The sequence below is a fragment of the Pristis pectinata genome, chromosome 4, assembly GCF_009764475.1.
Source record: "Pristis pectinata isolate sPriPec2 chromosome 4, sPriPec2.1.pri, whole genome shotgun sequence".
Taxonomy (NCBI): Eukaryota; Metazoa; Chordata; class Chondrichthyes; order Rhinopristiformes; family Pristidae; genus Pristis; species Pristis pectinata.
In genome coordinates this window covers 35,536,067-35,554,295 of record NC_067408.1, presented here as the reverse complement: position 1 = coordinate 35,554,295, position 18,229 = coordinate 35,536,067, and the positions used below count along the sequence as shown (strand labels likewise).

At 39.2% G+C, this 18,229-nt stretch overlaps 1 protein-coding gene across 1 annotated transcript in view; it reads left to right on the top strand.

The window, feature by feature from the left end:
* Nucleotides 1-18,229, top strand: part of cdhr2 (cadherin related family member 2) — a 125,249-nt gene that overhangs the window by 89,093 nt on the left and 17,927 nt on the right. The window contains exons 18-21 of the mRNA XM_052013586.1: nucleotides 8,617-8,686; nucleotides 9,989-10,609; nucleotides 13,142-13,213; nucleotides 15,863-15,912. Of these exons, the coding sequence (XP_051869546.1) occupies nucleotides 8,617-8,686; nucleotides 9,989-10,609; nucleotides 13,142-13,213; nucleotides 15,863-15,912 (813 nt within the window). The remainder of the gene's footprint in view (nucleotides 1-8,616; nucleotides 8,687-9,988; nucleotides 10,610-13,141; nucleotides 13,214-15,862; nucleotides 15,913-18,229) is intronic.

Here is an 18,229-nt window from a genome sequence, read left to right as displayed (position 1 = left end):
TTCTGCACCAGTTTTTGAGCCATGCATTTACTTCTCTTATATTATCTTCTCTCTCCCACTTTGCAACATGGCTCGGGTAATCACTTATTACCTTTGTAGTTCTGATTTTCTATTTTGCCTCCAGTTGCTCATAATCCCTAAGTAAAACCTTCCTTGTCCTACCTGTTATGTTGATGCCTTTGTGAACCTCTCCTCCCAAGTTCCTCTCCAACCCAAAAGAGATGTCCTCAACCCTATCACCAGGCAGGTAACACAACTTTTGGAGATTTCTGTTTTTGCTGAATTGAGCCAAAGGACAGTTATTTTCTTTACCGCCAACTATGGTATCCCCTCTGACTACCACATTTCTCTTTTCTCCTGCCATTGGACTGGCCTCCTGTGCCATGATACCCTGGACAGTTTGCACATCCTCCCTGCAGTCCCCACCCTCATCCAAACTTCATATCTGTTGGACAAGGATAAGGGCTGAAACACTGGTGGTTCATATTGAGCTACCTACTATAAGTCGCCCATGTCTCTGAAGAACACTGGAGGGCAGAGCTCAAAGCTGCTTGGTAGTCTGTGAGACAGATGCTGGTTTTGAGCTCTTTGTCCTCAGACACTCTTTTCCTCAGTGGGCCAAAGATTTTATTAGCTGATTGGACACCGTGGTAGATTTCCTTATTGATGTTTGCCCTCACTGAGGGGTGGCACCTGGGATATGGAAAGTAATCCACAATTGAGTGGGGCCTTGTCATGGATTTTGACTATCGGGAGCAGTGTGGTGTGGCAGGCAGGTTAGTGAAGGGCCTTATCTCTTGCAGGTTTAGTGTAAGGCCCATTCTCTCACATGCTTTCTAGAAGGAATCATAGTTAGTTTGGACTTGGCCTCCAATCATGCACATATACAGGTGTCATCTGATTTGGTATATCTGAGGTTGGGATGCTCATGGTTCTGCAGCAGAGATTATGGTGGTTGAACAGTTTACCATTCATCCTGGTAGATCAATCCAGCAGGAAGCTTGTTGGAGGTGCAGTGCAATGTTGTAGTGAGGACAATTGAGAAGAGGGTGATGTAATGATGCTATTGTGCAACAGACCGGCAGAGATATTACCTGCTCTGGAGGTATATTGTTTTTCAGCTTTTGGCTGACCTTTTCACCCTCTTGCAGAGCTGGGGTGTAACTCTGAGGATATAGCAGAGAGCAGGTAGTACCCAGTGAGATGGAGTCGAGGATGTGTATCGAAGACCGAGTCTCAGTCGAAGAAACCTATGAAGTGTTCTTTCCAGTAGGTGCTAACTTCCTCTCTGATCTTGACACGCTCTGCTCTTTTCTTGCATCTCAGCCCCTTGGGTGTTTGGACCATAGACAATAACTATAGGAACGCAGAGATCCATATAATCCCTTGCATGGATGATGTTGTAAATCTATGTAAGGTCAACTCCACACCCTTACTGGTCTGCAAAACAACACATGCTATTGAAGTAGAATTTATAAACAACAGTAGTTAAGGAAATGAGAGTGGAAGTCTGAAACTTGTCACAGCTCATTAGATATAGAGTTGATAACAGGAAGTGGAAATAGTTAATGCTATAATTGTTCAGCTGAAATTTAGATGCCTTGCTTGGAATTGCAACTGTTTGGTTGATGTCTGTAACATGTTTTTTAAAGAGAATGGACTTCAAAAGGATTCAGGGAAATTATTTAGATCCAGTACACATTTGTAAAAAACAAGCTTTAACAAAGCAGTTGGAAAATACTTGTTAAATCATGGCATCAATTCTAGCAAGATGATAATGACTGGAAATACCAAAGATATCAGTCCCATGTTTTCGGTTTTTAAGAAGTGTATTAGTAGAACAAGACATGGTAAATCAAAATATTTGTAAGAAATTAATAAGCTAGAAATCCATAAAAACAGCATCTAATTCGATGAATTAAAATGGTATTTTGCATGATTACTGCACTTTGCAACGTGAAATAAGAACAACTTAAGCCAGAGATGCCACCGCATTTTGTAACATAGAAGGCAGCCATTCTGCCAGAACTGCCAGAACTGCCTGTGACTTCTTTTTGAAAGACCCGACCATTTAGTCCCATACCTCAGGTTTTCCACTCTAACAATATAAATTAGTCATCTTCATGAGCAAATGCCTACTGAACATTCTAACAGAAGCTTCTTCCACCACCTTTTCAGGTGGTCTGTTCGACATGTTAATAACCATCTGTGCAAAAAAAGTACTTCTCACTTTCCTTCTCGCTCCATTGCCAGTTATTTTGAATCTCAAGCTGCCAACCTACTTGTCAGAGGAAGCAATTTCTTCCTAATTGCTTTACCAAAGCCTTCCTAATTTTGAAATTGGCTGAAGATTCTTTCTTCAAAGGAGAATAAGTTACAGATTCTCCAATATCTTCATGTAATTGAAATCCCTAATTGCAGGTATCATCATGGTAAATCACCTCTGAATTCTCTCCAAGTCTTTGATATCATTCCTAAATTGTGGTGCCCAGCACACCAAAACACAGCTGAGGCCGAACTTATTGGAAATGCACAGCATATCGTCCTTGTTTTTGTTATCGGTCCCTCCATTTACACAGCCAAAGAATCATGCACTCTTATCCATTTTACAAAATTGACCTAGAACCATGACAAAATTATGTACATGTGACCCAAAACCCCTCGGATATTGCATCTGCATCAAAATTGTGTCATTGACATTGTACTACCTGTTCATGATATTTTTTTCAAAGTACATCATTCCTAATTACTGAAATTAAATTATTTTTGACATCTGCCTGCCCACTTCATTAACCAAAATACTTCTGAAGTCCAGTAAAATCCTCCTCTTTATGTACAACATAACAAGGTGTTGTTCAGTTAACAATTGTGCTTCTGAAACACAAATGCAGGTCATTATTCTGTGATTGGTGGAGCAGTGGATCTAATATAGATCACATGGGGATCACATGGTACATTTCTCTCTAGCCAGGAAACATCCATTTCCAATATGCCTTAGTCATTTACTTAGCTGAATTACTACAGTCCTTCTAATCTAATGTACTTCTATTTTACAAACATGTGTTATGAGTTACTTATCAGTATCTTTTGTATGCCCACATATATAACATTACTACATTCCCTCATCTCTTTTTTGAACAAGATGCAACATTTGCAATCATTATCCAAGTAGGACTGAAAATAGCAGTCAAGATTTCTGCTATATCTACCCTGGCTTCTTTCAGCAACCTAGAAAGCATTCCAGGACTGCAACTTATTAACTTTGAAAGATGCCAAAAGACTTAACACTTCCTCTTTATCTATATTTAATCTTTCCAATATCTTTACTTTCTCTTTCTTTACAGCAGTGTTAGCTTCATTCTCTTGCTTTTGCAACAAGGGCAGATGTTCTTTGGAACAAATAAGTCAGGCAGGAAAACACATGGACTTCAACACAGCTTAACTATAATTCTTAGTTGCAATTCATAATGCATGATTAGTAAATGTTATACATGCAGATCACAGATGATTGGTTGGGTCAATGTGAGTTGTAGTTCGTAAACATCAGAAGTTGACAGAACATCCAGCTTCCAACTATGTAGTGAGCAAAGTCATGAGGCACATCCAAGCATTGCTGTTTTAGAATTGGCCTTTGGCCAATTAAACTTTATATTATCAAGAGAAAGGTACTGGGATTTGACTGAACTGAGGGTTTATTTTCAAGACATCTTGGACTAAGGTATTGCTAGTCAAAGACAGTCTTTGTACAGTGTCATAGATTCATCTTCCTTGCTAAAACAGCAATTCCAGAAAATCAAGTAACTTGCAGAATCCAAAAAGATCCATGCAGTGAGGATCCCAGTGCAGAATCAGAGTCCACTCTTAAGTATGTATGAATCTCAGTTCTCCTGAGTCACAGAGTCATACAACATGGACACAGGCCCTTTGGCCCAACTCGTCCATGCCGACTGTGTTGCTCAGTGAGCTAGTGCCATCTGCCTGTGTTTGGCCCAAAGCCCTAAACCTCTCCTATCCATGTACTTATCTAAATGGCTGTTAAGTGTTGCGAATGTGCCCACCTCAACCGCTATTTCTGGCATCTCATTCCAAATGTGCACCACCCTTTGCATTAAGAAGCTGCTCCTGATGTCCCTTTTAAATTTCTCACCTCTGAACTTAAGTCTATGCCCTTTTGTTTTTAGCACCCTCTCCCTGGGAAAAGGACTATGTGCTTTCACCCTGTCTATGCCCCTCATGATCTTATGTACTTCTATCAGGACACCCCTCAATCTCCTACGTTCCAGGGAATAAAGTCCTAGTCTATGCAACCTCTCCTTGTAACTCAGGCCCCCAGTCACAGACACTTTTCCTATTTCTCTTCAGCCCATCGGGATTTCTTCAATATCCCAATTAGTCTTTTCTGCCCTTGACTGGAATGACAAAGCAGTACCAGAAGGTACAGCACAATTCTCAACTGAACAATAACCGAGTATGGGAGATAATTCTAATACGTGGGTGGATTTCAATATTCTTATAGACGTCCCACCAGGATGAATCATCTCCAATCTTTTCAATTTTATTCTGTAATTCTAAGCTCCTTTGAGCCTCAGTATAATATTTATGCGACAGACTTAACCTCTCAATCATCTCCTTGAATCCTTCTTGCCTGTCAGCATGTCATCACCCTACCAGGCTACTTGCTCATGTTAACCCCATCACAGTAATACTTAATTGTTATACATTAACTTGTTATACGCAACAATATGCATGCTTCCATATTATAATATTTGGAGGTGAAAAACAAAAAGTTGTATTCTGGCGGGTTAGATTGTTAGCACTTGGTGCATTATAATAATGTGACGTTACCCTTTACTTCTGTACACCACCCTCACAGGGGACTGCCACCCTCAGGTTATTCACTTGGTATAATTCAATTCTTTCTCATCCTGATTAAATCCATGAGCAGGAGCACAGTGTTCTGCTTCATCATATGGGCACACAAAATCATCCTGCGCTCTGGAACATGCTGTCAAATCTGGAGCCACCCTAGTGTCCGTATTCACTCTGGACTATCGTGGACGGCATTTATTTTGTGAAGTAATTTTCTTAATGTAGTCCAATGCTCTCCATCTGGGCCACTGGCTTAGAAGCTGGATCATTGGTCGTAACTGTAACAAAACAGTACTATCCCAAGGGATGAGTCATGCCCATTCAGTAGCTTCTCTGGATATGCCTTTACCAGCCTTCTAGTATTGCACATATACCTACTCGGATTATAATTAGACATATTTTTATGTGATCATTGGATATCAAGGAGGGAACTTTGATATCCAATATTGTGACTCAGATGTCTTTGGGCTTGTTACAATAACCACAATTCATACATGAAACACATATTGTTCTTTTCAGACTCCTCAGAAACATATTTATTTTCATCTGTAAGCTCATTTATTTTTTTTGCATGAGATTCAAAATATTTTACCAAGTTCTTTAAATGTATTTTTGCATTTTTAAAATGATTCTTTATATTCTACATTGTTCCATTATTTTCTTTTAATGAATCTGGCCATTTTTGGTGAGCTGCCTAGTATGCCAAATTATTTTTATTTACAAGTAACAGTGTTAAAGATGGTGGCAGTCTTTATCAAGTGAAAGTATTCTATGCTGGGGAACATACATGCTTGTCCACACCATCAGTATCATGACCAGTACAGCTATTGCCATAACCAAATTGTTCTGCTACATGACACAAGGATTGCGTTCTGACTTTGCCACAAAATTTCCCTATCAGATTGTTCAAAATTGTTTGGAACAGCCAATGAGTTTTAAAATTTGTACCACTCAGGATGCCCAATTCTGTTAGGTTCAATATAATAGGGACTCATTCATTATGTATGTCATTGTGTAATACCAAATGACCTGGGATAATAATTATTCTCTAAGAAGGCCTGGGGATATGTTTGGAATGATCTGCAGCTGATGTTCTAGTATTGTTCTGGGGATAAGTAGGCTTCAGTGGTTGCATCCCAACAAGTACTGCATCAACCATAGTTTAATACAGACATATTTATGCCAAGGACAGAAGTTGCAAAATGGAAGGGAAAATCACTCAGGCAGTTTTGACAGTCTCATAGGCGATAGCATGTAGTATACACACATCCCTTCATACTGAGGTCTCATGTATACATAATTACCATCTTGTTCTGTCACAAAACTGGGAAATACATAAACCAACTTATCTTGGTTCCTATTAGCCTGGTCTTATGTGAGATTCTTCTTAGTTAGGAAGGCTGACACACTAATTTAAAGTGTAATCTTTTATCTTTGCCATACGGTAAGGAGTTAAGGAATTCCACTAGATCCCAATTACACATCCTGGAGAGATCACATGAGAATATAAGGGATAGAAGCAGGAGTAGGCCATCTGTTCCTTTGAGCCTGCTGTGCCATTCATCAAGATCATGGCTGATATCCTATTTCCTACATCTATATCCTATGATATTTTCTTGCACTCTCTTTATAAACTTTGATTCCCCTAATATCTGAAAGCAATCTCTGTTTGGAATGAAGTCAGTGATTGAGCTTGCACAGCCCTCTGGAGCAGAGAATTCCAAAAATTCACCACTATCTGAGTGAAGGAATTTTTCCTTGCCTTTGTACCAAATACCTTATTCTGAGATGGGAACCTCTAGTTCTAGACTCATCAGTCAGGGGAAGTGTCCTCCATGCATCCAGCTGGATCTCATATCAGACTTAACACCTTTGCTGTAGGTGTTGTCACAACATGATGCTGTTGGATGATGGCCAACAGAGTTTAGTCCCTGATATTCCGTCTGCTGACACATAACATTAGGATTCTCCCACTTAGTACTATGTTAGGATGTCCCTCCCAGATATTCATTCTCTTTCCTAAATATTTTCATGTTTTACTCATTCTCCCGCATACTAAGTGCAGAAACATAAGTGGAGCATTACTCTTGGTTCTGTAATTGCTTCTTGGCTGAGGTGATGCATGCTATTCTAAGTGCAAGTATCATTTTTGGGGCTACATCTTAAATATTCTTGAATTAGTGGGGTTGAAAGTTCTGTGATAGGTCAGGCTACTGACACCAGTTGGGTTGATTGAAATTGTTACTCCACAGCATTGACCTTTTGGTAGGTATCCTCAGGTGTCAGGGGCCTGGCTGTGAATCCTTTAAGGACAAAGTGTTCAAACTCTTCCCGATATGCTGATGGTACCATCCATTTATTTCCTTTAAATAAGAGACCCTCTTTTGCTTTCACACTGTCAGCTCCACTTGACCCTGCTTCCTCTTCTTCAAGGGAGATGTTGATTAACATATCCTATAATTGTATCTCCTTTAGTTTGGGTAGAAGCAGACCAATGATTGCGCCAGAAGCAGCTGCAGCTAATTTTCCAGGAAATTCCTTCCTCTGCTTGGTTTGTTGCTAGTTTGTCTGCTTTCTTGTTTCCTTCTGACCTTGGCTCTGTCTTGTAATGGGCCCAGCTCTCATAAAACTCTTCTGCCTGTGCAATTGTCACCAAAGTACCCTTAACTTACTCTTACATTTTGTCAAGATAAATGAAAATAATGAATTCACTACCGTAGTCATGTCTTTTGCCTCCACAAGAATTCCTTTCATGTCCTGAATTATACCTACCATTCATTTAATTACCCTTTTCATTTATAATATGTAATGAAGATTCTTATTTCCCCTTTTATGGAGCCTGTTAGTCTTTCCTCATACACTCTTTTTGCCTCTCTTACATGCTTATTCAACTTTGTCCTCTCTGTCTTCTGGTTTTCTCTTATATCCTTTCTCTGCTTTATATTTTCCTTTATTTCTTGAACTAGTCAGTGAACTTCAATGTTAAAAGCCCCATTTTTTCTCATTGGAATGTGCCTGAACTATTTCTGACTTGAAGGCCTGCTATTGGTCATTCACCTTCTCTTGACCAGTCTGTATATACTCAATCTTTTCTCTTGAAATTGTCTCTCTTCAAGTTGGATGTTTTTTCCTTTGTGCCTTTCCATTACTACTTTAAAATTAATTATATTTGCTCAATGAAACATATGCTGCCATTGCTGAACTAGCTCCAGCTAGTTCCTTCCTCAATGGCCCAGATTAAGAAAGTTCTCTTGATTACATTTTAAGACTTATTCACCCTTCCTGCCCTTTATGCTGTTTCCTACCAATGCTAGGTCTATATTTACAAATATGCTTGAGAATTATCATGTATAGTCGATTTGCTAGGTGTCTATACTAGGGTAACTGAAGTGCTCATTTGTTACTGCTCTGTTCAATTATATTTACATTTCCCTGAAATTTCTTCCTCCAACTTCAACTCATTTGACAGGTCTTGCATTTGTGAAAAAATTTATAGATTGCCAAACAAAAGTTATTCTAGAAATGACTGGGAAGTCTTATTTTTTTCAATAGAAAGAGCAAAATTTTGAATTATTGATTGTCAGCTGCTTTTGAAAAGGTGTATTTGGATTGAGGAAGGGGGCAGAGAGTTGGGGTATGGTTGGCTTTATTCAAAATTCAAATTGTTCATTTTTCTTAGATGAAAGTATGTTCTTATAGTCATAATGGAAGTCTGTTTATTTTTAACTAACATTTTTTTTAATGCAGGATATAAATGACAATTCACCTATATTCTCTGAGCCTGTCTACAATACGTCTGTAATGGAGCACACATCAGGTAAGCTTCTACTCTGAGACCATATCTGTTTCATTGCTCGCTTCCCTTGTCTCTTTCATTGTACCTTTCAAGTCTCTTTTCTCTCTTGCTCCATCTCTTTAGTTGGATAACGTATTGGTCCAGAATTTCCTGGCAGAATTTCCTACCCACGTTGCCCCCCCCCACCCCAACGTTTAAGTCTACACTTATCTTCTATGTGACCCTGGCAAGGACTTCCTTGCAAAACTGTCTTGCTCCTCCTTGTGGAAGTCCTCTAGACATAAATCCCATCAAGGGTTGGCCAGAACAAGTCCCAAATAAATCTTTGACAGTCAGTCAAGCCATATCCCGGTCTTTAAGGATCAATTCTGGCCTGAGAAAAACCTGCTGTGAAAAATAACTGATTTACCATGGAGAAATGGTAGGACCTATTCCCTTTGGCAAGTAGATCAATACCAGCAGATACAATTTGCAGTTAGTTGAAGGAAGACTAGTGAGGAATTAACAATTTTTTTCATCTATGGAAGTCTGGAACTTGTTGCTTAAGGGCAAAGACAGAAACTCTCACCGTATTTTTAAGATATTTGGATGAGCACTTGTCATGTTATAATTTACAAGGCTACACATTGGGGGTTAGGAAGAACGAGTAGGTTATATACCTCCACCTATGGCTGTTATAGTGGATTGAATGGCTTCCTCCTGTGACATAGATTTCATTGACTCTACTATCATTTGTACAGACTGGAAGCTTTCTCAGGGGAAGCCTCAGATTAAGATAGCAAGAGAGCCCTGATAATGTTATCTTTGTTCACCTAGAGCAGGGGCCTACTTTATGCATAAGAGCAGATAAGTTGGATCCTGTAGCATTGGTACATTTTAGCTGACAAGCAGGCAGGTTTATAATCAACTTCTTATATAATATCTAGTCATCAACATTGTCAGCATTCGTAAACATAATATTTGTGTTCTATTTTGTAATTTTATAATTTGATAGGCCATTACTCAGGACTTGATTGCTTATACAAGTAAAACTGAGAATATCACCTGTGTTCAGTTATACAAACACAAACCTATAATAAAAATATTTTCTTTCCACACTTCGTTGAAGATGAAATAGCTATAGTTTCCAAATAAATTATCACAGGTTTACTTTATGTATAATTTAGAAACGGGAAAATAAATCATGCATCTCCAACAAATCCTGTTCATGGCAATAGTGTCTGTGCCCTACTTATTTTTTTTTGCTTGATGAATGCATGAATGTTATCACTTTATCCAAGAACATATGCTCACTTTCCTTGTTTATTGTTCCCATGTATACAGGAGCCTTTGTGACACTGGTTAAAGCCACTGACAATGATGCTACAGAAATCAACAACCGGGTGATATACCGTATTGAAAATGGCAGCAGAGGAGCTTTCCTAATAAGAACGATCTTAATCAGTCAAATTGGCCCAAAACAGTATGAAGGAAATATTACTGTTGATCCAACAACTGCACTTGATTATGACAAAGGACCAAAGTTTTACATTTTAGGGGTCACTGCCACAGATTTGGGAATGCCATCCAAATCAGCCTATGCAACTGTTAATGTGACTGTATTGGATATGAATGATGAACCTCCTGTCTTCTATCAAAATTCATTGAGGGATCTGGATGTGATGGAAAATAACACCATGGTTGGAATAGTGAGAAACATTACTGCCAGTGATGTTGATACCAATCACTCACTGATTTATGAAGTGGTTTCAGTGAATTGTAAGAAGCGTAACATTGCTGATAAGCAACCCAATCCACCATGCCAGTACTGGTTTGGGCTTTATAACAATGGCTCAGTCTATGTGAATGAGTCTTCGGTTATTGATTATGAGGAGTATGACGAGGTGATCATTACAATTCGTGTTATTGATCTTTACACTGAAAAAAATAATCGATTTACTGATGGTAAGCCTGCCTTCTAATCCTTTATTACTGTGTCCCGCTGTACTAATATGCTCATTGCACCCTTCTTAGTTTTTGAGAGGTGCACAAGGTGTCAATTTGTTCCCAAAAGAAAGGAACAATAATTGTAGAGTTATACTCAAAGATTTACGCCCCATTCCCTCCCACTTCACTGTTCCTGCTTTTGAACTGGTGATGAAGTATAATTTTAACCCTCAAATCTCTTACTTGTAATACTAATGAAGCTGTAAATTCTCCATCCAATTTAAAAATAGTCTTAAACTCACACTATATTTTTGATTATTGTAGCATAAGTACAATAGAAAAATCTGAGCGTGGAAGTTGAGGATCAAAATAGGGGTGACACAAAAGACTGCAAATGCTGGAATCTAGAGCAACAAACTATCTGCTGGAAGAACTCAGTGGGAAGTCCTGATGCAGGGTTTCAACCTGAAACCTTGACATTTCCTTTCCTCCCATAGATGCTGCTTGACCCGCTGAGTTCTTCCAGCAGATTGTTAGTTGATCAAGATAGGAGTGTTGGACAGCACACCGGCACCACTAGGAGAGCTGCTCCCTCACCCCTATAGTGACTTGAGTTCAATTCTGCTGTCTGCGTTGAATTTAATCGTTCTCCTTGTGACAGTGTGGATTTCCTCTGGGTGCTCCAGTTTCCTTCCACATCCCAAAGACGTGCAGACTGGTAGGGTAATTGGCCACTTTAAATTGCCCCTATTGTGTAGGTGAATTTAGGGTAATCAATGGGAATTTGGGGGGGAAGAAAAAAAAGATTGGTGCAAATGAGTGCTTGATGATGTGGATTCAGTGGGTTGTGTGATTCTATGGTTCGCAATGAAAATTGGCTTTGATTGTGACAGCTCTACTATGCATTAAATGCCCAACCAACTTGTTTTTCTGGTAGGAACGTAAAATTGTATTGGTTCTGATCCATCACCAAGAATTGAAAGAAAAACTAGGCTTTAGAAATATAACAGCACAATACCTATTTTCAGGTATGACTAGAGTTAAAACAGATTCATTAACTTAATAGCATTTTTAACGTTGACTAAACGTGGATCAGGAAAGGAGAATAATCAGAGTGTCTCATTTTGATTAAATTGGGTTATAATCTTTTTAGGAAGGATGGTTTAGGAAAGAATGACTGTGCATTGATGATAGAGGGAACATAAAATGTGGAGGTTATTTATGCGCAGATTAATCAGGTTTAGGTCAATTCTGTGTGTTTGGAGACCAAGGGTTTAATAAAGGAACCGATTCATTAATTGTGTATTTCTATAAGAGGAAGGGGAATGGAAGAAAAATGCAAGGATTGGTGAATAACATGGTGGACTATATTTTGCAGATAGCAATGACTCAACAGCACTTGCTTCTTAATTTACAGGAAGCTAACCACAATCATCTGCTGACTGTTGTGGCAAGGACTTGCAATTTCCTGTCATTGATTGTTAGGAGATTCCTGAATTCCATCAATAGTTGGTTGAAGCTAGTTGAACAATTATTCGCATTGAACTCTCACAGACAGCAAACCAGCAAGTAAAACCAACAATTTTTAGTTAGCATTTTAAACAATTTACAGAGCAAGAAATTAAGAGTGAAATGTTCTCATTAGATTAAGGCATAAATTGAAATATCATGTAGAAATTTAAAATAAAAACTTTATTTTAAAATAATAATCCAGCACCCCCAGGGCTGCTAGCGGATTATCTGAGTTTTACTGTATTTTGAAATATTTATCTGAGTAAATTACCATCTACACATATAAGATTAAATTTTAGGACCATACAGTTTACGAAGCAGCAATTGTGGCTTAGTGTGTTTTAAATCTCAATCATACCTCATACATTTTCAAGACATTTCCAATGTCAACAGTTTGTAAGTACCTGAAGTTCAAATTAGAGCCCTGATTTTTAGAGAGTTTGTTGAGGATGGCGATAACTCAATGTACCCTGAGGCAGAGCAGGGATTCACTGACAACAGGGACTAGATTTCTGCATCCAACTGTTAATGTGATCCATAACTTGTCATCAATTTCACATTGTGAGGAAAGGAAATCCTGGTACATCTGCCATCTTTGTATCTGCAAAATCTGAGCAAAAAATTATTTTAGGAAATTTAATTACCCAGTCACTGATTGAGACAGGGAACAAGTAAACTGAAGTGGTTTGGAATGGCATCTTTTTTGATATTATAGGTATTCTGTAAACATTATTGTCAGTGTTACTGCTATTTGATTGCAGGAACTTATAAAATCAGCTTTTTACAGTTGATCTGGTTATGATTTCCCACTTTATCATACACCATCCCCCGACTGAATGGACAGGCAGTCATTCACATCACTGGCCTCTACCAAACCTGCTAGCTGAAATTTTAGAAATATGGTATTTAAGTTACATCTTGTCGCGTGTACTTGAGATCCAAAATATAAAACTTCCTTTATGGATTAGTTAATTGGATAGTTTGGAGTTACCAGATAGCATTTCAAAATTCTAATCATTTTTTTTTAAACATTAATAGGCACACTTACCATCAAAATTGTGGACGTGAATGACAATCCACCTGTGTTTCTTGCCTTTAAAAGGAAGTCTGGTAGGTCTCTATGCCATATAACAAAGATGTTAATTCATTAATTTTACTGCAATTGTAATCAATATAAGATTTTGCGATCAAAACTGAGGTGGGGAACTGATGTTAAAGGATGTTTCTTTTCCCCACAATGATTTCCCATAATTCTGCTGAATTCTACTAAACATGTTAATTACAACCATATGCCACTGGCACAAAAGTAGCAATGACATGAGCACAATATGCAGTTTGTTCGTCTTCTGGAGAATAACTGTGCTGGCAAGATATTAACATATCAGTTAATAATATTTTTAACCATCTTTCCCTGCCTTCTCATTTATTTGGCTTCTGACAGTGAGGTAAGGTTGCTGGATAATTATCACCTTGGTTGAAGGTGGAAAGGTTGCAGTAAGAGATTGTTGCCAATTAAAACCCATGCTCGATTTTCCTTCCTATTGCAGAAAATCAAAAAGGAAATTGAGTTTATATCATGCAGGCAATCTACTTGTGCTGCTTTTCCTTTCCTAAGTGTAAATTGCATCCTTTTCTGTGTTGTAGAGGACTGGCTATTAATCATGTTATTATGTTATCGGTTATATTTGTTGTTCAGATGTGGATAATTCCACTGCAAGACTCTTTATTGCCCATCCTTTCTTGCGCTGAAGATACTAAAAGTCAAACAAATACAATATGGATGGGCAAATGACTGCTATTCTCTGCTTGTTGGTCACCCAGAGTCATATCTGACCACAAACAGGGCTGTCCTAATAGACCCAGTATATCTACCTGCTCTTTCCCCACCAAACTTATCCCTTCATTATGTCAGCTCTGTTCTGTTTCTCCTTGCCTAGCCCCTTCCTATCTACATCCAGGGCACCTCTCATGCCCCCCACCATTTTTACAACTACCAAATCCCTGGATCCCAACTGCCTCATTTTTACATGGACATCCAGTCTCTATATAACTCCACCCCCAATCAGGAAGGTCTTGGGGTCCCCGCTTCTTTCTGGAACAAAGGCATAACTAGTTTGCCTCTACCCATACTCTCATCCACCTGGTGGAACTTTTTCTCAACCTCACCAACTTATCTTTTTATTCCTCCCATATTCTACAAATCAAAGATGCAGCCCTGGGTGCTCGAATTAGCCCCATTTATGCCTGTCCTTTTGTTGGCTAAGTGGAACAGTGCTTGTTCCAAACCTATTCTAGCACTTCTCCCAACTCTTTTTCTGCTACATCAACAATTGCACTGGTGGTGCTTTCTGCAATCATGCAGAGCTCTCAATTTTATCATCAACTCTACCACCAACTTCCACCCTGCCCTCAAATTCACTCTGGACTATTTCTGACATTTCTCTTCCTTTTCTGGGTCTCTGTCTCCACCTTGGGAGGAAAACTATCCACTGATATCTCCATCTCCACCACATCTGTTCTCAAGATGAGGCTTTCCATTCGAGGAAAATCTGAATGCCCTCCTTCTTTAGGAAGTGCAGCTTCCCCTCTGCTGTAGTTGATGGATCCCTCATGTGCATTTCCTGCTTGTATGCTCTCAACCCCTCGCCTCCACCCCTCCCCAGACAGAAGAGAGATAGAGTATCCCTGGTCCTCACCTTTCACCCCACTAGCTTTTGCATTCAGTGTATCATCCTTTGCCACTTCCACCAGCTCTTATGGGTTCCCACCACCAGCTACACCTTTCCCCCTCCACCCCTTTCTGTTTTCCGCATGGACCACTCTCTCCGTGACTCCCTGTCCACTCATTCATTTCCACCCACTCCTCCCCATTGCTTGGCACTTCCGCAACTATAGGAGGTGCAATATATGTCCCTTCAACTTCTTCCTCACCACCTCCATAAACAGCCCTTCCAGCTGAGGCAGAGATTCATGTGCACCTCCTCCAACCTGGTCGATTGCACTTGGTTCTTGCAATGTGGCCTCCTCCATATGTCTAGTCCTCGAAATCTGTGGACTTTGGCAACCATTTTGCAGAGCATCTGCGCTCTGTTTGCATGTCTTTTCAAATCCCATTCATACACTAACCGATCCGTCCTTGGCCATCTCCACTGCCACAGTGAGGCCAGATGCAAACTAGAAGAACAGTACCTCATTTTCTGCTTGAATAGCTTACTGCCCATTGGTATGAACACCGAATTTTCCCACTTCTGGTAACTCCCTCTATGTACCTTTCCCATTGCCACTAATCCACCCAGGTGCGCGCGCGCGCTCTCTCTCTCGCTCTCTCTCTCTATTATTACCTGGTCTCATCACCCTCCCCCACCTGGTTTCATCTGCCCATCATCTACATACTTAACTATCAAGGTTTTTTCTTCCTTTCTTATCCCCCCCCCCTTTCCTCTCATCTGCCGATCATCCCTCCCTTATCTGGTTCCACCTATCACCTACCATCCTCTGTCTTATCCCTCCCTCTTGCTTCTACATACTGGCTATCTTCCCTCTACACTCCCAGTTCTGATGCAGGGTCTCATCCTGAAAAGTTGACCATCCCTTTGACTCCAAGACATGCTTGACCCACTGAGTTCCTCCGGCAGATGTTTTTTGCTTCACATCTGACTCTCATGGCTTTAGTATCTGGGGGGCACTTGGAAAAAATGATTACACTTCAAGTTCTGTTGATACCAATCTTAAAGATGCAACATGTTTTTTTCATTTCAGTTATCGTGGCAGAATTAGCAACAATTTCTGCTGCAGTAACAACAGTTCAGGTATGTCAAAATTACTATGAGCATTCTTAAATTTCACCGACTTACTGAGTATCAGTATCATTACTGGTCTGCAGGTGTTACTGCATCAGCAGTGGAAAATACAGTCTGAAACTGATACTGATTTAGAAATATTTTGTATCCTGACACAGGGCATTTCCTTTTGTGGACAACTTACCCATGCCTGATCTGCATGCCACCAGTTAAAACCTATTCCAAATATTTACTCCAATCAAATCTACATGTGTATGTGCTTAATTTGTTAAAAAGGCAGAAAGAACACACTGTATACCTCTAATATTGATAGCATACAAGCCCAAAGGAATAGTGGCCATTTTTTTCTATTCTATTATATTGAATTACAATGCAGCTTTTGACAAACATCAAAAACTGCACACTAAAATTTATTCTGAGCTAGATAATGACCTTAACATGAAGTGTCTTTTGAAGTGAATTCTGTTTTCACATTGAAGGTCATACATATTTATACAAGTTTTTTTAATCAACTTTAAACATTTATTTGCATTAGGAAGATTGAAAGGAAAATCTGAAGCTATTTCTAGATTATACTCACCTCTACTCAGATGGTATAAGGTGTAAATGTTGGAGTTGAGTGAGGTTGAATTTAATTTAGGTATGATTTAAGATTTTCCTTTTGTTTTGCCGTCAACAAACAAAGATTTAAATTTGATTAAAATACTTTAATTATGAATATATTTGCCCAGAAAGCATTGTCTTTTTCAGCAACGTGCATAGGGAAATAGAGTTCTTTACTATAGTGCAATGCAGGTTTTCTGATTTCTAGGTCAAATCACACCATCCTGGAAATTCAGCTGGGCAGTTTTTGTTGTAGATGGTGCTCATGGTATCAGTTATCTTCCACATTGATGCACACTAAATTATGTTTTTCCCTGAACAACACTCGTTTGGGCCATTTGCTGGTAAAATTAGGCCATGTGGCACTGAAGTTAACCTGATCTGCATGCTCTCAGTCCAATTTAGTTTTAATAATGTTGCTTGCTGTGCAGCAGCATATTATAAAGGGATCCACCCTGCACAGGTCTCAACCTGGCACTGGAATCTGACTTGGGTAAGTGCCCTCCAATCTAGTTACCAGTTGTCCTTCAGCTCCCATCATCTATGACCTTCCAAGCCTCAGCCTCCCAAAACCCATACTCAGCTCCTGATCTCCATCCTCTCCTGATATCACCTCTGGATATCTCCTAGATATCCCAGTCCAATCCCCTATGATCACTGACATGTCTTCAGCTGATTACCAATCACAGGCACCCCAGCTACCTATTCACTGGCACCTGACATTTGAACTTCACCAATCCCCATGCCTCTCAATCCCATAATGACCATGGAAACAGCTACAGTACCGGACTACCTGGCACATTACACGAGGGAGAGGCCTTCCTTGTGTAAGACTGATTCAGAAACCGTCGACACCTTTGACCCAGGGTGCCAATGAATTTGCAACTCGCAGTCCGTGACTAAATTGCTTGTTGACACAAATTGCAGCAACTTATTAATGTACCCCTGTGTGAGCCACTGATTTTCTAGGCCAGAGTGTTTTGCCTATAAATTCTCACACCTTGTTTAATTTGATAATTTGAAAGTAACCAGCTAATCAAAATAAACCAATATTTAAATGAATATAAAGATGCTTTAAAGGATTCTCAGTTCATGGAAATGGTTCCACTGGCAGGTGTGAAACAATGATGTGATGCATCAGTTCAGAAGTTCCAGTAACAGCTACAGCAGATCAGTAAAAAGATAAAAATATTCAAAGGTTAAAAAGAGTGGAAATCTTAAGTGTTGACACACCAGTCTGTAAAAGACAAATTATGAGTTTGTTAAGGTTATTGTTAAGGCAAGCTGTTTAAGACAGTTCAATCAATCAAAAGCATTTCTCGAGAAAGAACATAATTATTAATAGAAAGTAAAACTTCCAATTGACATAATTCACATGGTGTGCTATTGTTACGCCATTTATCTTAATTGTTTGTTTTAATCAATTAATGTCAGTGTAAAATAGCATTTATGAGAGTACAGTATGAATACACTAAGTATAGTCAGACTTCAGTGTCTGAATGCTCTGTCTTTCAAATCAATCAAATAAGGATAGATTTGTTAAACTGAAGGACAGTTTTTGGATTCCCGAACTGATCTCCTGAATCTATGATCATTCCTCCATCAGGCGTTGCATTTCAATTCCTAATTCTGTTTTTCCAAGAAGAAAAGCTTGTTCTCTCATTGTGTCCTGGTCCTGTATCAAATTACCTTAAACCTGTGCTGTATTAACCCTTTCTCCACT